This window comes from Aulonocara stuartgranti (genome assembly GCF_965226115.1).
Source record: "Aulonocara stuartgranti genome assembly, chromosome: 3".
Lineage (NCBI taxonomy): Eukaryota > Metazoa > Chordata > Actinopteri > Cichliformes > Cichlidae > Aulonocara > Aulonocara stuartgranti.
Window position 1 is genome coordinate 53,252,079 of NC_138941.1, and position 20,047 is coordinate 53,272,125.

General features: G+C 39.6%; 3 protein-coding genes across 6 annotated transcripts in view; 2 read left to right on the top strand and 1 right to left on the bottom strand.

Moving 5' to 3' along the window:
• The window catches only part of LOC309702724 (uncharacterized protein), a 70,497-nt gene extending 69,451 nt beyond the window's left edge, over positions 1–1,046 (top strand). For both annotated transcript variants that reach the window (XM_082527352.1, XM_082527351.1), the window contains one exon: positions 101–1,046. In XM_082527352.1, the coding sequence (XP_082383478.1) occupies positions 101–258 (158 nt within the window). In that variant the 3' untranslated portion in view covers positions 259–1,046. The remainder of the gene's footprint in view (positions 1–100) is intronic.
• A 5,648-nt stretch (positions 1,047–6,694) lies between these two features.
• Positions 6,695–20,047, top strand: part of LOC309703120 (CD276 antigen-like) — a gene marked incomplete at both ends in the record, with an annotated part of 34,725 nt that continues 21,372 nt past the window's right edge. Inside the window, 4 exons of the mRNA XM_082527830.1 lie at positions 6,695–6,700; positions 6,886–7,118; positions 7,343–7,398; positions 7,506–7,865. Of these exons, the coding sequence (XP_082383956.1) occupies positions 6,695–6,700; positions 6,886–7,118; positions 7,343–7,398; positions 7,506–7,865 (655 nt within the window). The remainder of the gene's footprint in view (positions 6,701–6,885; positions 7,119–7,342; positions 7,399–7,505; positions 7,866–20,047) is intronic.
• Positions 10,503–13,175, bottom strand: LOC309702729 (uncharacterized protein). Of its 3 annotated transcripts, none has more exons than XM_082527359.1 (4): positions 13,080–13,175; positions 11,668–11,723; positions 11,201–11,560; positions 10,503–11,085 (listed from the first exon to the last, which is right to left on the bottom strand). In XM_082527359.1, the coding sequence occupies exons 2-4, from the start codon at positions 11,714–11,716 to the stop codon at positions 10,931–10,933; spliced, it is 564 nt and encodes a 187-aa protein (XP_082383485.1). In that variant the 5' UTR covers positions 11,717–11,723; positions 13,080–13,175; the 3' UTR covers positions 10,503–10,930. The 3 variants fall into 3 exon arrangements, with proteins under 3 accessions (XP_082383485.1, XP_082383486.1, XP_082383484.1); XM_082527360.1 differs by having other exon boundaries at positions 11,668–11,751; XM_082527358.1 differs by lacking the exon at positions 13,080–13,175 and adding an exon at positions 11,891–12,511.

The window sequence follows — 20,047 nt, forward strand, 5'->3', positions numbered from 1 at the left end:
CAGACTTTATGAAGCTTTAACTGTATGATTCATTTATAACTGTAATATTTAATATTATTAAAGTCCAGATGGCTGACATTTCCATTCTGGTCTTTAACAGCTGCTGATCAGGTCCAACCTCAGAGATCAACTTTGAGTGGAGAAGTAAAGAGTTGCGGAAAAACCATGCTGAGCACTATGCAGGGTCTAACAGCACTAACAGCTCCTCTGTCTGCCATGCTGGCTGCTTTCATTTGGTTTATTGTAGGAAGGAAATAAAAGAGCAAAATCAAAAAACAACAAGTTACCCTCAACCTAAAGACTACACGACTCTCTTCCTTTGACTAATGGCGGAAAATAAGTTGTAGAATAAAATGTTAAATTTCCTGGTGCTGAATTTAAGTTAATGCAGCTGAAATAATCTGCAATCTTATAAATAACATTTCTATTGTAATAATTGTTCATAAAAAAGTTTCTTAAATCACTTTGGATAATTTCCACATGGTGATAAAATGTTTCCCCACACAGGGTGGTGTAGTGTTTGGGTCAGCTGGACCTGTAGGACACACATGTTTGTCATACTTTGCGAACACATCACATCACAGGACTTTCTTCCACATGACTTCCTCAGACGTGATCTCAAACCATTTTTACATCTCTGCTCCTCGGCTCACTTCCTCCATTCAGGCTGTTTGTCTTTTCATTTCCTCACAAAGACACAGATAAATATAAAGAAGCATGTGAATCATTCAGAGTTACTCTTGTAGACTCACAGAATACAAACTCAGAGCTGGAAATGATCAGAATATTTTTACTTCATGTTCAGATGTTGAAAAGCTCAGCTCAGCAACTTGAACTCATGAAAAAAATTTAAAACATGTCAGTATAAATTTGAAGTGATATAAATGTGATCTGAGGTTTTCAACAGTTACCTACAAACACCTACATTATACATCAGTAACAGAGAAAAAGAGCAGCATGTTGTGAGCAGTGATGCCTCAAAGGAACAAGGAAAAAATGTTTTCATGTCTATTGAAGTTCCAATAAATACTGCAATTTTCTCCATTTGGTGAAGCTGTTGCTGCTGTGGTCATCCTCTCCCATAATACATATGAAACTGTGGATGTTTTATCTTTATTCAGGAACATCCCCCAGCCTCCATTTTTTATTTCGTTGACCTCAGAATCTCCACCGATGATTTGTGTCCTGCAGGCAGCAGGTCTCAGAGTTGTGTCATCATGTAGTTCAAAGTTCAGCCTGGATTTAAAACAAAAATAAAAGTGAAGCATCAGGAACAAACGTGAGATTCATCCAGTTCAAGAACTCTGCTGTAGAAATCTACACTTTGGATCAGACTGTAGCTGAGAGGAGCTTCAATAAAACCAATACTGGACATCTTTATTTGCTGATAGTTGTTCATGATCAGAAATGTGTGAGTGTAAGTTCTCTAACAAAGGTTTCAGTATTATCACAATTATTTATTGTGGCAATAAGCAGATTAAACATGTGACCCTGGTGTCTCCAGACAGCTGAGTCAACAACAACAGCTGGTTAAAAACATTATGACAGGTAACGTTAGTTATTGTTGCGAAACATGGCAGCACTTCTTTATCAGTTTTGAAAATCACTTCCAGTTCATTTCTTTGTAAGAGAACTGAACCTTTTATTTGTATTTTATATTTTTACTGACTCATCTATGTCCTAGTCTACTCATCTGAGATGTAAAACAGTGGCATGAATGTTTCTGTTGTATTTTAGCATCTTATATGAGCTCTGTCGTCACATCTGTTTTCCACCGGTTATCTGACCTCAGAACAGATTTAAATAAGTTAAATACAGGAAATAAATAGAACAGGTACAAACAGTGTATATATCACAGTAATATACTGACTTATGAGTGTTATAGAGGAGGAGCATCACAGCAGCAACAGCTTCACCAAATGTACAAAGTAACATTCAAAGAATCTCACAGAAATGCTGCAGTTTGAACATCAACACTCAGCTACAGTTAGAGCTTATATGAGCCTGTCTGTCCAGATGGTGGCGCTGTAAGCTCACTTTTCCTGCTCTGTTACAGACATGATCTTATATTCTGATCAGAAACAAAAGAACAGAAAAGATGAGCAGCTTTGATCCATGATCAGTAAAAGGAGGAAACACAAGAGTCGATTCATCTGGAATCAAACATTTTCAAACAAGTCTGGAAAAATGACAAGAAATGTTTCTTTGTTTGTGAATACATTTCTGTATTTACTCCGTGAAAATCTCTCCTCTGTCTGTGAGCTCTGCAGGGAACACTGTGAGTCATTAACACAACTAACAACACAAATACAACCAGAACACAATGTTCTATTTTTCTGGAGATCCCAGAAAAGTTGGAAGATGGACCAAGCACAGGGCCTTACTTAAAATGGAGAGCAGCTCAGAGTCAAATAGATATTGCTGTAGTTCCCTTCTGTTCTTATGTGTTTACACTGCTTTGTTCCCTATTCTCACTTTGAGCAATAGTGAACATCTCACAGATGTTTCTGTTTAGTTCAGGATTATCTGTAAGCTGGAGATATATATTGGACTGTCAACCTTCTGTCCAATGTATTTCTGTCTCTACTCGTCACCCTCACAGTTTCTGTATTTTATTTCTTTTTTCTTTTCTTTTTCTTTTTTTGAGCAGTATAGAATCAGGATACAGTACTTACCTCTGAACCACTGTGCCACTTAACACCGGGTCCATAGATGGTCATGATCCGGCACCATTTCAAGCCATTTATCAGAATGAATCGCCTCTTCCAACTTCACCTCTTTAGCTATTAAAAGCTTCCACTGGAAAAAGATCAAACACCTGCTGATCAAACTGATCCTCTGAGTCACATCAAACCTGCTGTAGAGCAGAGAACAAGAAAACAGACATTATGCAAAGGTAACCACCATGTCGACTTAAATCTTTATTAAAGTGCAGCCTGAAACTGTTCCTGTGTGATAGAGAGATTCAGGAGTCCTCGCAGTATTCACTCTGAAGTCATGTTGAGCTGCATTTAACAAATCTACTTTGTTTCAACACGTTTTTGCTTCATTAAATGCAGAAGCCCAAGCACAGAAAACCAGAAGTAGTCTTTGAGAGATCCCCGTGTTTTCAGTTTTGATTTGTTTTTTTGGAAGACATTTCCAAAAATGAGTGAAGAGAGGTGAAGGAAGTCTGTGTTCATAACTGTGCTTGGAATTTTTTTCAAGTGTTTATGTTGTTTGAAAATACTAAAATCTCCATTTGTCACTACAGGCCTGTATACAGTCAGTGTTGGTAAATTTGATGAGCTGGATATTTAAATAGTTCAGAAAGAGATGCAGCCCTGTGGATTTGGGAGGAACTGTGACTTTAGTGAAGTCAAAAGTCCAACGACACAATAATATTCCCCCAAATAATTGTTCACAAGAATACCTAATGATATGTTTTGGTAGTTCCAGATGTTTATAGAAGTCACTTTTTTCATGGTGAGCATCAGTTTACCTAATAATGAGTCCATGATCACTGGTGAAGGCAATGACTCCTGATTTAAGGAAAGAAACGTGAGAAATAACTGAAAATGATTCTGACTCCAGATATCCTGACAGCTGCACCTGATCACACCTGTTTGCTTTAACATCGCTGATCAAGTTCAACGATCAGGACATCAGATAATGTTCCTGAGCTCACTGAGCAGTCCATCACTGAGTGTGATTAAAACTGAATGACTGATGGAGACTCTGAATCTGGTACAAACTAAACTACAGCTCATCAATATCGGATTTTTGCAAATTTCCTTTTTCAAGTCATAATCAATAAAAACAATCTGATTTATACATGAAATCTATTTTTTGTTTCTCAGGTGATCAGAAACAGTTTAGCTGCTGTGGCTGCAAACATTTGTCTGTGCAGAAAACACAAACACGACAATAACAAAAGAGAAGTTATAGAAGATATTTTGGGATGTTGGGGTTACAGGTCTGAATAAAGTCTTCTGTCAGAAAGATGGCAGCAGTCCAGGAACAGTACATGAACTTATTGCTTTACAATATACGTGTGACTATGATTATGGTCATAGATAACTAGAAACACAATCATAATAACAGTATTTACTTGACACAAATAATATCTCAAAATATCCACAAGGGGTCACTGTCAACCAACAATTTACTTCATAGCGCATCACAAAGTTTGCTAATAGTAAAAACAATAGAAACGTCGTTTAACTTAAGTCCTAATATAGCTGGATGTAATTAGTGCTAAATAATCTTACCAACATAGCATCAAAGTACTGAGACATAAAATCAACTCAGTCCTATGAAACTGTTCCTTTGGGGAAATCCACTAGGACTGGCCGCTGATGCAAAATGATTCTTTTCCCTAGACATCCTGAGGCCAAGTCAGAGCAGGGAAATCTGAACAAAGTGGGAACACTGGACTTTGTTGTGCTGGTTACCTGATCACTCACAACATTTAAACTTGAAACCACAGAGTGGTGTTTCCATCAGCTGCAGGACAGAGTCATGGACAACAAGGATGCAGCGAATGTTTGAAAAGAATAAACATTTACCAGCTGAAACAAGAGGAGACGGCAGGAATAAGAATTTTATATTTTACTGTATCATTGTGTCCACTTCCGCTCTTTATTTGTGCACAACTTATTTGACACTTTTGTCTGTTTAAAGCATTTAAAAGCAGCGAGGCTCTCAGGCTGTTATGGTCTGTTACACTGCAGCTATAAAACTGTCATACTGTGGATGGTAGCAGGTTAGGAGCCAAATGCAAAGCTGCAGAGTTCACAAAGAAAGTACGAGCCATTGATATAAATCTAAATCAGAGTGCAAATTATAAAAATTAACACAAATCCAGGAAGTCAAGGAAGCCAAGCATACAGGCAGGTAAACAGTATAACACAACAAAGAACACATGAAAGAGCACACTGAGCTAACAAAGCGAGGATGTAAAACAATCCCACAACCAGTAAACCAAGAACTAACTGAGAACATCTTTACAAAGACCCACAACAACAGATGACCTAAAATACAAAACTCAGAATCACATTTACAGAGGACGCAAAAAAAACTATAAAAAATAACAAATAACAAAAAGTATTTAAAAGTAAAAATTAAAATGCCAGGATACACTTAATAAACTTTTTGTTTCAATCATCAGTTGAAGCTGGTAGTTCATGTAGTTTTGTGTAGTCAGTGTAATAATCATCATTTAATGATCAACACCCACACAGCAACAGGCTAACAGTCCAGTTTAACATTTATAAACCTGCTGCTTTTGGTCACACTGACAGTTTGATCTATAAGTCAGACTGTTTTTACTGATTATGAAAGATGAACAATAAAGTTAAAGACCCAAAACAACACTGATGAGCTGCAGGCTGTCTTACAGACCATCCACCTCACTTCACCCATATTTAGACACTAAACCTTGACTTGGCCCATCCTGTCTCACCACGTGTTCCTGGGATCTGTACTATGAAGATACCCAGGACATCTTTCTGCTTTGTGCCTTTACTTCTCCAGCACTGACGACAACATTTGTTCTAATTTTGTCCCGATTGCCACCAAAATCAAATCAGCTGCAACTGTGTTTTTATGCACCATCACGCAAACTTTAAAAACGACATCTTTCAAAAATGTGGAACTAGAGGATGCAGCATGTAAAGCACAAAAGTGACTGCACTGAAGATTTTCCACACTCAGTTTTACTTTTAAATTCAGCAGACAGCGAAAGCGCTCCCTCAGCAGGGTCATAGCGAAACAACACCTGGGAAGGTGAGTGTTGGGTGTGTCTTATATAACCTAACAGCACTCTACTCTCCAGCTCAGTGAGTGAAATCTGTCCGTGGATGTTGGTGTGTGTGGAATGTGAGTGGAAAGAAGAGCAGACAGCAACAGTAAGTATTTTATCTGTAACTCTGTTTTTATGTCAAACGTCTCTGAAAGTGTTTAAAGTGAAATCTCTGCTCTCATTATCATTAAAAATAATGTTATTATTTTACCAGCTGATGTTACAGTGAAATACAGACGCTGTCTCTGTCTGATGTCATTTCTGATTTTTTTTTCCTGCCTCGAGGGATTTAAGAGGAAACCCTCTAAAATCAGGTTTGTCTGTATTCTCAAATTCCATTTGTTTTCTCAAGTTCCCAGAGTCCAGATGAACATCTCACACCCCATGTCAGCTCTTTATGCATTTTTTCCTGATTTGTTTTCTTTTTAAGGACTTTTACTTCTTTTGTCCTCCGTGTATCCAGTTTCTTCTTTTAAGGACACACTACACACCAACTTTCTAGCCAATAGCTCTTTGGGAAACCTTCTTGCTGGCGCCTCATGTCTGTCAGACTATTTAAGCTTTTGGCAAATGAAACTACAGAAATAAGACGGGTTGACAAGGTTCTAAAAACAAAGTACCTAAAGATAGATTTTAAAACTGGTTCCTTGACAAGTTTCAGTCAGGTGCGTTTGTTTGAATTATTGAAAAAATTCTGCTTCCGTCGAAGATAAATTTAAAGAAGTAAGAGCTGGCTCAAGACTTTTGCACACTACTGTAGCTACCAACAAACATGTGTTGGATAATATTTGATATATTCTAAAACACAGAGCACAATTGTTTTTATACTTTCTTTTAAAGAGCTGTTTGATCAGCTTAAAGCTGAGAGCACATCCAAAACCTGATTTTTTTGTCTGTCTACTGATGGTGAAGATGCCAGTGAGATTATAGAGAGATAACTCAGTTATAGCAAAAAACAAAAAACGATTGTGATCCCCAAATGTGGGGGCTTATCTCCCCACCACCACACTCCCTGCCATTGGCTGATGCCCTCTGACGTCAGTGCGTAGGTGGTTCTCGGTGTGCGAGGCTGGGTGCTCAGGTATGTACTGGCACACTCCCAGTGGCTGCTCGGTGGGGCCTGGCACCCATGGCACGGCCAGGCCCCTTGCAGAGAGTGGAGGGTCCCCGGCTCTCAGGTCTCTGAATCCGGGGACTCAGTCTGTTCTGGCCAGCTGCTGGTGGAGCCTGTGGGCATGTCTCCCCAGCCCCCTGTGGATTCTGCACCATGGCTGCTGGGTGGCCCCCCACTCCCCACGCTGTCAGGGGCTCTCCTCAGCTCTTTTCTAGGAGGGTGGTGAGGCTGCCTCTCCAGTGCTCCTCCTTTGGCTCTCATCATTTCTGATTTCACTATATTTTGCTGTCAGCTTGGATAAACCTCTGCACACTTCATCCATAATAGAACATGCTGCTCTACAGTAGAGGATATATTGAACACTGTAGATTTTCCTTCTTCTAGCTGTACTGACTGACCTTTGACCTCATGTGTTGAGGACTCTTCACCTCTGTCTCCTCTCACAGGGAGAAGATGATCTGCAGGATCCTGCTGCTCATCATCCTCACCTCATGTGTCTCTGGTTAGTTTACAGCTTCACTTTATGAACTCCAAATAAAGCTCAACAACAGATTTGTTGCAGTTCTCAGTGTGTCTGCTCCTCTCTTTCCCTCTCTGTCTCCTCAACAGGATCATTTGTAGTCAATGTGACACAGACCTGCTATCAGGCAGAGGAGAACCACAACATCACACTGGAGTGGACGTTCACCACCAAACCTGACGGATCCACCAAAACTCTCAACATCCTCTGTGAACTTTTTATCAGTCGTATATCCTCAGTCCTGTATCAGGTTCATGAAGGTGTTGAGGTGTCAGAATCTCAGGGTGAAAAGTTTTCAGGACGAGTCCAGAGTGACAAAGACGCCCTCAGAGAAGGACGAATCAGACTGCAGCTGTCCAGACTCAGGACTGATGACTCGGGTCTGTACCTGTGTGAGGTCAACACTGATTATGGCTTCGGCTCTGCCAGCTCTCGACTCAACGTCACTGGTATGTTGATTTAGCTGAAGTTAATCTAGTTTCTCTTATTACGATGGTGTTCACTGTTCGATCCACTGAGCTGTTAAAACAGACCATAGACTGTGTATGAAAGATGTCCATAGCTTCTGGGCCTGAACAATGAAGTCAACGTCAAAAGACTTCAATTCTTTTTTTAGTGAATAGCAGGGTGTGGTTGCAAAGCACCTCCATTAATCTTTGATCTCAGTAACCACTCTCCCCTTTCATTTTTCTTTTTTTCCCCTTTTTAACTGAAATGAGACCACAACTGAGGCCATGATACTTAAACCCAGTAGTTCTAATGGTTTTCCAAAATGGGACCTGTGACCGTTCCTTGTTTCAAAAACCTCAACATGATACGATGGACTTTAACTTAAAATTGAATAAAAAGATTAATTTTGTTATAAAATTGGGTTTTTACTGACCAATACTTCTTTCTAAGGTCAATCCCTTCTTATCTTTTACTCATTTTCTACAGTTCTACATGTTTTTATTACATTATGACTTGACTGTTACACTGCTGTATATTTTGGTGTGAATCATGTTTCCCTTTCATGCCATCAGTTGGTCCAAAATTTGAAAGCTGGCCTTCTTACTAGAACTCAGAAACTGGAGCCTCCTGTCTCCTGGCCTCCATTCACTGGCTTCCTGTGACTTTTAGGACTGATTTTAAAATGTTTTCTCTTTTTAAAAATACCTTAATCTCCTAACATCACATGTTCTTTCAAGCTCTCTGACATCTGCTCACCAGTTACTCCTCAGTGTCCTATTTGTCAACCATTTAGTTATATTTATTGATGTGAGGCATCTTTGCTTTTTATTATACAACACTTTGGTCAGTCCTGTAGTTTTAAATGTGCTTTATAAATAAAATTGGATTGGAAACATCTCTGCTCTAGCTTTAGGCTCAGCTTACACAAACTAAAAGCAAAGAAGAACATTAGTATAAAAGGCAGCACAGAAAACACAATTCCAATGACTAAAGTGTGATTGAGTGGACAGCCTACAGCCCACCTCCACAGTGTCCCACTGCCCACAGTCTTCATGTGATCAGAGGTGCAATCACTAAAAGGAAGAAACAGACGGCTGTTTCTCTCAGAGTTCAAATATCTTCAACCTGCAGACATCAGTCGGCTGCTCTAACCTCAGACTGTTTCACCAGTTAAACACATTTTTTTTTATCTGTTAGTCTAAACACAGCAGAGTAGATCTGCTGCTGAACTCAAACCGAATAAAACAAGAGGTTCATTTCATTCATGTTCAGGTTTCCTCAGTTTCTCACTCAGATTCACCTCCTGCTCATCACGTGGAAACATCAAGATGACCATAAGAAAACAATACTAATCATGGCTTCATTAAACAATGTAGGATGTTATGGTGACTGACTCCATCTTTTATATACAGTCTATGAAGTAGCCCTGATGTAGCTTACCTGCTCAGAGTCATGTTGATCTATACGTAAAATTATGACTTGAGTAACTCTGTGTAACCGACATTTTACTTCAATCAATCAATCAATCAATGATACATATTTTCATGTCATTTACAGCAGCTGATCAGCTCCACCCTCAGAGACCGACAACAGCAGAAAGTGGAGGCATGGCCGGTTTCTATAGTTTAATGGGAGTGTTGGCAGCTCTGCTGGGACTGCTTGTAATATTTTTAATTGTTTTCAGAAATAAAGCCAGGAGACAAAACCCTGTTACTCTGTTACTCTGAGTTAATGAGTTTACAGTTACTCTACTGTAAACTAATTATCACCAGATGACAGTGTTGGATTACATTCATCCATGTGGTGATGTAGCAGCTGTAGAGTTAGGAGTTGGTTTAACACAGAAATGAATGAACTAGTTTCAACAGATTGTTTTATAAACCCACATAATCTTTAACATTAATGTAAAAGTTGTTTATTGTTGTTTAATTTTTCACACACAGCATACAAAGTGTGTAAAACCTCAGGCTACAGTTTATTCCTGTGCTGTGTGAATACCTCCAGTAAGTAAAGCAATGACTGGACTCATCTGATCGACTGCTGTGTGTCCTCAGAGACGCCTCATTGTATCCAGTCCCACCAGTAATCACTGCTCAGCATAATCCCAACTTCAGCTCCATCAGCTCACAGAAATAGTCCAACCACAGTAAAGAGGACTTATTGTTTACCGTGTTTAATAAATGTCAACACCAGATTCAGTCTCTGCAGCTTTATTTTCATGCTGCTCTGAAACTCTGAAGGAACGTTTACAGTCTAGATCTCCATGATGTAACAGGACTGTTTAACCTGAGCTGCTCATCGTTCTTCAAAGCTCTCTGGGCTTCTACAGGATGGCAGGACAAATAAACAGTAACTATGTTGATGAAGCAATGAGGGGCTGAAACCACACACTCAGTAACTGATGCTGAAAATAAAGTCTGACTACAGAAAGTAAAAACATGTTTGTCTTTTTAATAAAGGTGGAATAAACCCAGACGGGACTGAGCCCTGGTGTTAATGAAGTTGTTTTGTGTGTTGATTGTAAACTCTTTTTTGTTTTTCCACTTGTTTAAAAATAAATAAATGAAAACACAAAAATAAGAACTTCTCTAATACAAATGATTTTATTTACAATGTAAACATTATTACAGCAGTGATATGTCTGCATAAACATTTTCCTTGTACGCATCACATATCTTACTTATTTTAATGATAAAACGTTAAACGGTAACCCTCTCAATCAGCTGTTACAGCCTTTAGTATTCATGGAGGTGAGAGATGAAGCTGAAACTTGTAATGCAGCAACAGGATGGGACACAGAAGAAAAAGTCTGTTCAAAGATTTCTCATTTTTTAGTAAAACAAGAATCATTGTTTACACTAATGTTATTTATCACTCCTGTAAAAGCTTCAATAAATAGGAACTTAATTAATAGATTATATTTTTTTCATAATTTGCTTTCTGGAACTTAAACACATGTTGAAGAGTTCGTTGGTTAAATTTGTGACTCGGGTCTTTATTTAAAGCTCAAATAATTTGGGCTCAAACTGATCCTCCAAAAAAAGTCCTCTAAGTGGTGATTGGTTTAATTTCTGAAACTCTCGTCAATGTTTGTTTCCTTTTTTTTATGCCAACTAAACAGAGCAGAGCGCAGATGACCACTAGAGCTAGTAGTGGTAATACCAGTGACAGTCCAACACCACGCTGGCTTTCTCTGCTCTCTGGTTGTGGACTCACAGTCTGAAGGTTGGACGAATGAAAAACTGCTAAAAACAAACAGACCAAGCCCAAAATAACAGGTTTTGTTTTAACTTGAATTGAATAATGTTTGCAAAGTGTTAAAAAAATATCTTACCAGTGACGTTGAGTCGACATCTTCCAACACTGAAGCCGTAATCAATGTTGACCTCACACAGGTACAGACCCGAGTCATCAGTCCTGAGTCTGGACAGTTGAAGTCTGATTCGTCCTTCTCTGAGGGCGTCTTTGTCACTCTGGACTCGTCCTGAAAACTCTTCATCCTGAGACTCTGACACTTCAACACCTTCATGAACCTGATACAGGACTGAGGATATACGACTGATAAAAAGTTCACAGAGGATGTTGAGAGTTTTGGTGGATCCATCAGGTTTGGTGGTGAACGTCCACTCCAGTGTGATGTTGTGGTTCTCCTCTGCCTGATAGGAGGTCTGTGTCACATTGACTACAAATGATCCTGTTGAGGAGACAGAGAGGGAAAGAGAGGAGCAGACACACTGAGAACTGGAACAAATCTGTTGTTGAGCTTTATTTGGAGTTCATAAAGTGAAGCTGTAAACGAACCAGAGACACATGAGGTGAGGATGATGAGCAGCAGGATCCTGCAGATCATCTTCTCCCTGTGAGAGGAGACAGAGGTGAAGAGTCCTCAACACATGAGGTCAAAGGTCAGTCAGTACAGCTAGAAGAAGGAAAATCTACAGTCTGACTTCATTCACTCATCACAACATCTGACCAAAACAACTAGAACTACAAACACTGCAATGGAAGCAACCAGAAGAAAAACCTGCACTTTGATTTCATATTAAGGTTTTCAGAGCTGCAGAATTTGTTTTCTGTCAGAAGGTGGCGCCATGCTATAACTGAAATAAATAAATTAATAAATTAGATTAAACTCATTTTCTCAGAAGTTCTCTCAAATCTTCCAGCTCACCCAGAATAAATATGATAAATGATTCATGAGTATCACTGATACAAAAGCATTTAATTTACTGTTTACGCAGAATGTTTCTGTTTATACCTCCAGTTTAGTCTTAACTTTTCTACGATTGATACAAACAAAGTGTCCATAAAATAATAAAATAATGTTTTATTTAAATACTTAAAACAAACAGACATCAAATAAGACAGCTTCCTGTTACGAGAAAATAAAACTTTAACTGCAGTTTAATGGTTGGTGTCAGTGTTTGGTGTTTGAGCTCTTCTAAAACCAAATGCAACCTAGTGACATATAAATAAACTGTATCAACACCACTATTTTACCACAAAGATGACCTCACACCTGACTCGGATGCTAATAATAACAATAGAACATTATTACATTAACAGCCTTCAGCGCAGCATATATTTCACCCACACAGAGTGTCTATAAGAAAAGCACAAACTCACACAGTTAAAATAAAGTGAAAGTGTGCAACAGGTTATCACTCATGAACAGTTGTAATCACATATTATTTTACTCTAACACAGAAACGTTTCCATATTAAATTCAGTCATTATATTACCTTTATGCTGTAGTTATATTGTTACAATAAACACAGATCTTACTGGTGCTTTCATCCTCATAGAGATTTGTGTCTCTGTGTGAGAGTGCAGTCTAATGCTCATATTGTTAACTGTTAATCAAAGCACAAGTAGTCAAGTGCATGTATGGATGAGCCCAGTGCTTTTAAATGCACTCAAAGTTAACAGACAGCAAGCTGCTGGTTGAGCTGGTGAACCGCAGGTCAAAGTGTGCTGCAGAGGCCTGAGTCTGGGTCCATCTCAGGCCTGCTCATTCCTCTTCACTCTGTCCCTGCTTTTCTGTCTTATTTGTGCACTGTTCAATGAAATAAAGGCTAAAATGTTTAAAAAAAAATCAATATTTAACAGACAAAATAAAAATAAATGATGCCCAGAAACACGGTAAAGTTTAACAAAGATAAAGTACATGCTAATGTTGTCTCCTCTTCTTTCAGCTGGACTCTGTTTCTTACCTTTAACCACTTGATTTATCTCTGAAGTGCACAATGACTCCGTCCTGCTGCAGTTCTGTGAATCAGCTTAAGTGTATATATGGGAGCACGTCTCTGTCTTTGCGACTGAGTATGAGTATGAGTAATAGCTGCCGCTTTTTAAATGCTGACCTAAAATTAAAAATATATTTTGGTCATCATTATTTCCTGTTCCTCAGTGCAGTGTGCATGTTTACCAGGAAACAGTGACCTCTTTACACACTGACTACAGATGTTCTGTCAAATATAAAGGGCTACATCTCACTCTGGTGTATGTAAAGGACCAGTTCATCAAATTTACCAAAGGTAAAGTTAGATTGGATGCTAATTGGTTTTGAAAAAAAGTGGAGATGTCATGAGCTAACGTTGAATGAGACAATCCAAGTTGATGAGCACTTCATATGCATGTGTCATAACCAAGCTGTAAAAAAGAAAAAAAAGAAGATTCAATCAAATCCAGGAAAAACTGTATTAAAAACAGAAAACAGGATCTGAGTAGAGGACAGAACCGCGACTTGCTTTCACTGTTTCTCTGCCTGACGTCATCACTTTGGTCGCAAAGGGACTGGTTTCTTGGTGCCACTCGCTTGTGTATGAAGCTCGAGGAGATCGATGGACAAACTTCCTATTGATCGTTTATGTTCTCCAGGGTGAGACGTCTGGGTTTCTTTCAGGGGAAACGTGCACCAACTGCGCAGATCTCTGTGTATTTCCTTGAGCATAACGAGACACCAAAGCTGCACTCGCTCACGTCTACCAACTAACAAACTTCATATGATCGGTGTCACAGACGATCACTGCTCGGCACAACGGCCACGATGCGGAGCCGTTTCCCAGAAGAAAATACTCCGCGTGTGTCACACAGTGGAAAATTGTGTTTTTATATTTTGTTTTGTATCAGACTGTGTACATAGTGTCGATTTTATTTGCATGATTTTATTGTAATTGATATTGCTTATTGTTTATTGATATTCCTATTGCATGATTTTATCCCCATATTTTTAGTGTGTGTTTGGTGTTGTTGTACAGTATTCTTTTTATTCCACTGTGGATTAAGCGGACAATTGTAGGCACCTGTGAGGTGGGGGCGTTCCCCGAGGTGGCCTATCAGCCGCCAAACTGACTTAAGGGAGATGGTGAGCCCAAAGACAGGAGGAGAGACACACGAAACGTGAAGAGCTGGAAACAAAACGTGTGCAAGCCAGCATATGAACAGAAGGACCTCCGGCCTGACTGTGGGGCGCCACGAGACATTCGGCGATCGGCCAGCATAACCCGGCGATCCAGTCCCGACGGACAGAATAGCGACCGTGGGAGGCGACGCGTGAAATCCACAGTAGGGCAGGGGTACGCCTCTGCCTGCATCTGTGAGTATCGCTTTCCCACTGTTGGGCGCTAGGCGTAGCTTTGCCAGGGGAGGATAACAGCGGCTGCGCCGACAACGTTGCTGGCCCGTGTCTGTTGTTTCAGGGCGGAGCTACGAGGGAGGCCGTGCGCGGGTGGGGAGAGTGGCTGGACTGCACGATCGCGCACCGTCAGGTGGAGATGGGAGCCTCCTCCCTGGTCTTCTGCTGGCGAGATTCCCCGTCCCGGAAGAGGAGTTCCTCTCCTGTCTTTTTCAGCTAAGGAACATTTGCCCGCGTGTGGCTGGACTCTGGGAATATAGGACTCTGGGGGGGGGGGGGAGAGTTTGTGGTGTGTGTGTGGTTTTTTTTTTTTAAGTGTGTAATTATTCCTGCCGGCAGGGCTTTTAGCGGGTTGTGAACATTATTTTTATTGTACAGCGGGGATTTTAGCTTTTATTTGGGGATCTGACTGTGTTTTATCCTGAAAATAAATGGTGTGTTTAAAGCCGGCTTAGCTTCTGTGCTCAGAGCGCTGACCCACTCACTCCCTTTCCGCTTGTATGTATACAGACGTGGTGGTGAAGATTTAGGTCCACCAGTTTAGCGGCTACACGTGCACAGCTTACCTGTCCCCACTTGCAGCAGGTAGCGAGCTGCCGTGTACCTGTGACTTTTCCACTCAGCACCCTGAAAATGTCTGTGTGAAAAATGAGAGTCCAGCTCCTCACTGAGCCTGTTAACTGCTGTGTGTTTCTACTTTAGTGTTATATACACACTGAACTCCTTTTCACGTCTTTTTCTAAATCTTTTTCTTTTCTGTGCTGCTGTTTCTTTCACACTCTTAGTCTTTAAAATCCATTTGGCTCAAACACAACAATAAACTGACGACTCCAGTTTCTCTGCACTGACTGTGGAGGAAACGTGAGAAGTTTCCATTTTTTTTTTTTTTTTTTTTTTTTTTTTCATCAGCTAAAACATGGCGCCACCGTGTGTCAGGAAAAACACTTCTGCAGCTTGAAAGACTCAAAGTACATGAAGTACACGAATACCTTTCATCAATATACTCTCTAAATAGAAAACAGTATTTATATTCAGTCCAGTGATGAATACTGATCAACTTCCAGCTCATCAGATCAGTGTTTGATCAACCATGTAAACGAGGCTGTTGGAGTTTAGTTCAACAACACGATGACCGAGAATAATAATCATAAACTTAATGGAGGAAACTGTTCATCATGTTTACATTATTTTGAAGGGAATCTTGATCAAAGTGTCAAAACTAACACGATGAATATAAACTGTGATTATTTTATGGAAATAAAAAAAATAATGTGAACATCGACCTCACAGAGCGTTTATTGTAATTATCGCTCTCTGTTGAACAGCAGCTTATTATGACGTCGTCAGGTTAATGTTATGATGATGATAACGATCTGTGGTTTCATATACATTAAGTGATGCTTTGCCTCCTGACGGAAACGGTTTTAACTGTAAATTAACTGTAAATGTAAAAATATGTTTTGGTTTTAGAAATGTAGTTTTTAAAAGCAGGAACCTGCTTCAGATCCTGCGGTGAGTGAGTGTCATCTCAAACACACTGACACTGGTCCTGAGCAGCGTCTCACATGAACTCTTTCTCCTGAATGTCTGTCGAGTGTGAAGGACACAAAGATGAGCTGCTGTCTTGTTACCTGCTGGACTTTATTCTGCTTCAAAAACAGGATCATCAATAAACAGTATTGATACCATGACTCCAAAGGAAGGATGAGAGTTTAATCATCATTTAAAATGAATGAAACACTGCAGTCTATAAACTCAGAACAAACAGAGTTTTCTCTGATCAGCATTCACAGCTGTAACATTACACTAAAACATTTCCAGCATTGAGGAAAGTTTTCATTCTTCATTTATATCTTTCTATTATACATGGAAGCAGATTATACAGGCACAGGTAAAGATCTCAGCTGACCAGGAGGTTCAGACATGGAGGCCTCGCTAACCACTGCAATTTGGAATAAAATATTTATGGATTTAAAAAGAATTTAAGAAGCAGAAGTTGTTGGTAGAATATTCAAATTCTTCAGCAAATTAAAGGAAGGAAAGAAGACTTCCAGCTTTGAGTCTTGGATGTGTTTGCTCCAAAAATCTGACTGTAGACTTCTGCAAACTCAATCTAATGTTTTGATAGCAGCTTCAAACCAGAGCTGATAAGAGAATGTGTTGATATTCCCTTATTGCTGCTTTCATTTGAGTTCTCTGTCAAATCATCACACAGCAACGTGATGAACTTGTATCAGTGTTCGTTAACGCTCTTCTCATCTCATTCTTCACAGGTCCAGTACAGTCTGATCCAAAGTGATCCCGAAGCTTCACTTTTGGTACTGTTTTGAATCCAGTCTGAACTTTGAACTACTCCTGCTCTGTCTGATGCTTTTCAGTAATTTTTGGCCAGATGGTGGTGCTACAGGATTCCTATCCAAAAGCCTCTGAACTATGCACTTGAATTGCAAACATATTATAACCACCGGTTCACTTAATCAAATGTTTTGCCTGTTTTTAAAATTTTTTCCTCAGTTTTCTATTTCCACTACTACTGCATGATCTAGAAGTTAAGAAGATGACACTAGGACTTTTGGTGGACTGTTGGTGTAATTTGAATCACATTTGAAACATTTACCACATTCAAATGTATAATGTTGTGCATTTTATAATATATGGATGACAGTTATATTACTGTAGCTCAGTAACTTTGCTATATTGCTACTTTATGAGCTCAGGTTCAGTTTTCTGAGTCAGCACAGATGTAGATATGAGAGTCACGTAACCCAACTCTAAACCCAGGGTATACAGGTTCAGTGAATGTGGTGTTGAAGGTGTGGAGGTGGACCGGTGTGCCAGAGATTATGTTATAGAAGGACACAGTACCCATAGGACAGTCCACATACACTGCTACTTTGTAACAGGCAGAGGAGGAGACAGGGATGGCTCTTGATTTGTAATTGTGAGTTGCAAAGTATTCGCCCTCATCACAGTACAAACACCAGGAATGATCAGTTTTGCCAAACCTGCTGTCATCACCGTTTCCTTTCAGTTTTCTTCCTTTGTAAGCCACTGCAATATGAACCTCTCCACTCCACTCAAACTCCCAGTAACAGCGACCCGTCAGAGTGTTGGTACACAGCAGCTGAGGCCAATGATCAAATCTTTCATCATTATCAACATACTGCTGGTCCTCTTCTACATGCACCACCTTCCTGTTGTTGTCAGACAGTTTGAGTTTTCTGTGTATTGTGTTTAGATCCAGATTTAGTTCACAGAAATCTAATGGAAAGAATATGGGGAGAAGATATGCAATCAGTTTGTAGAACTCTAATCATTCAAACTACAAGAGTTACTGTGCTATATAGTCTGAAGATATTCTGGAATTAAAGGAATCATAAATACAGATTACCAGGAAAATTAAGACATACAGTACCTAACTGCAGCATGCAGTGATTATTCAACTCCAAGCCTGAAATCTTCTGCATTCACAGCTCAGGGTCCACTACAAAAATTACTTACCACTTCACAGGATGGTTCGTCATGAGATTGTGTTGTTTGTCTTATAGTTGATGATGAATATCACCTTTAGCAATCTTTTAAGTCAAGTTCTCATCCAACAATCCACTTTTTCAATTCACATCTGAACTTTGTATTTTAAATCACACTGCTTTAATTCCCCTTGGGGTGTTTTGAAAAACTCTACTACTTAAGAACTCCCACTCTATTGAGTTAGGGTACACTTGGAGTGTTGAGCAGAGGTCTAAGAGATCCTCAACTCCCAGTTGCATCAGAATGTCAACACAATATTGAGTATGAAATGTCCCAGATAGATGCATCTCAATTATTGAGGCTGGAGCACAGAGCTATGCCTGTAAAATGACAAGTCCCTAATGGAGTGGTTGGTTTTCCTAAGCAGTCCACATTACACTCCACCAGGGCTTTCCTTTTCATGAAATCTATGAAAATAGAGTCGACAAAATACAAAAAGGTTTGTGGATTATGTCTCATTTAGTGCATGATATGGTCATGTGGTTATTTCCAATTTGTAGAGGACCAGTTTGCAGTCAAGTGTGAAGATGACTGAAGTGAGGATATGTGAACCTTCAAGTCTGAGGCCATGGCTCTAAGCTGCAAATTATTTACACACTTTCAGTGCCAAATGAAGAGTTCAAGTATCTCTGGATCTTGCTAGGGAAGATCTGAGGAGACAGTTAGTCAGTTATTTGTGTATCCTCTCCAGTGATGCAGACACTCTACTGACCCTGGTTTTCACGTCACTTCATGAAGATCAAACTCCAGCTGGTAAAGTGACTTTTTATGGTTGTACAACCATACCTTATGATTTTACCTTAAGGTATGCCGGTGGCTTTTTACCTATGCAAATCTTTCTTGGAACTGATTGTTTGTATACCTTTGCTGTGGCTGTATTTTTTAAAACTGATCACTTCAAATATACATATATAAAGATGATAAATAAAGTATACTAATTATACTACACAATATAACAGGGTTTAAATTAGAGATGGACCGATCCGATATTACGTATCGGTATCCGGTCCGATACTGACGTAAATTACTGGATCGGATATCGGAGAAAAATAAAAAATGTAATCCGATCCATTAAATATCAAAAAAGCACCTCACAAAACTTGCGACACGGCGTAACTCAGCTCATAACCGTAGCATGTCGGAGCAGTGTGCATCACGTGATAGAGCGGCTGTGTGTATTTGTAGCCTCGCTACCAATCCGGCATTTCATCTCCGAGGAAGTTATCCCAGAGAGAAGTAAAGCAAGTGTGTAAGTTCATCTCTTAATGTTTGTAAAGCATTCCCACGTTAAGCTTAACAACCGACATATGGAGTGACTGCCTCTCTCTCTCTCCCTCTTCTTGCTGCTACTTCAATCATGAAACTGATTAATGATCAGCTGATCTGCTTTTCTGTCGTGAGTCCGTCTCTCGTTTGTTTTTGGCCCACGTTGCACCAGAAAGAGGAAACCAGTGGCTGAACAACAGCAGCACGTTTAAGCTTGATAATCGTTTGTTAGAATTTATTTAATATTACTTTCTACACCAGGATCTTTTTCTAAAGGTATACTTCATGCACTTATCAGCATACAGTTTAAAAGCTTGCAATAGAGTGCATTGGTGCACAGTTGGGCATCTTTTATGGTTATACCACTGTGAATTTTGCTATATAAACATGCTCAAGAGTCTATCATATGTTTGACATCCAGCTAAAAATTTGAAAATATATATTTTTAAATCAGTAACTTTGCAAATTTAGAGGAAATGTTTTTGGACAACAAATGAGTCACGTTTTAAAAACAGACATTTATGAAGCGCCGGCTATAACACACATGCTTACTGTGTGAAAGGACCCGCGATGTCTTGGAGCAGAGAACCGCGTTGTATTGTTGCTTTTCTCTTATGCATAAGCAACGCCAGCCTGTCAGAAACGCTCTGTGTGGGTAGAAAATGGTCTGCACCGGCGCTGGTCCTGACGCGAAATGGCGAGGGTCTCACGCTCTGAGGAACGCTTTATATAGGACCGGGTGCTTCC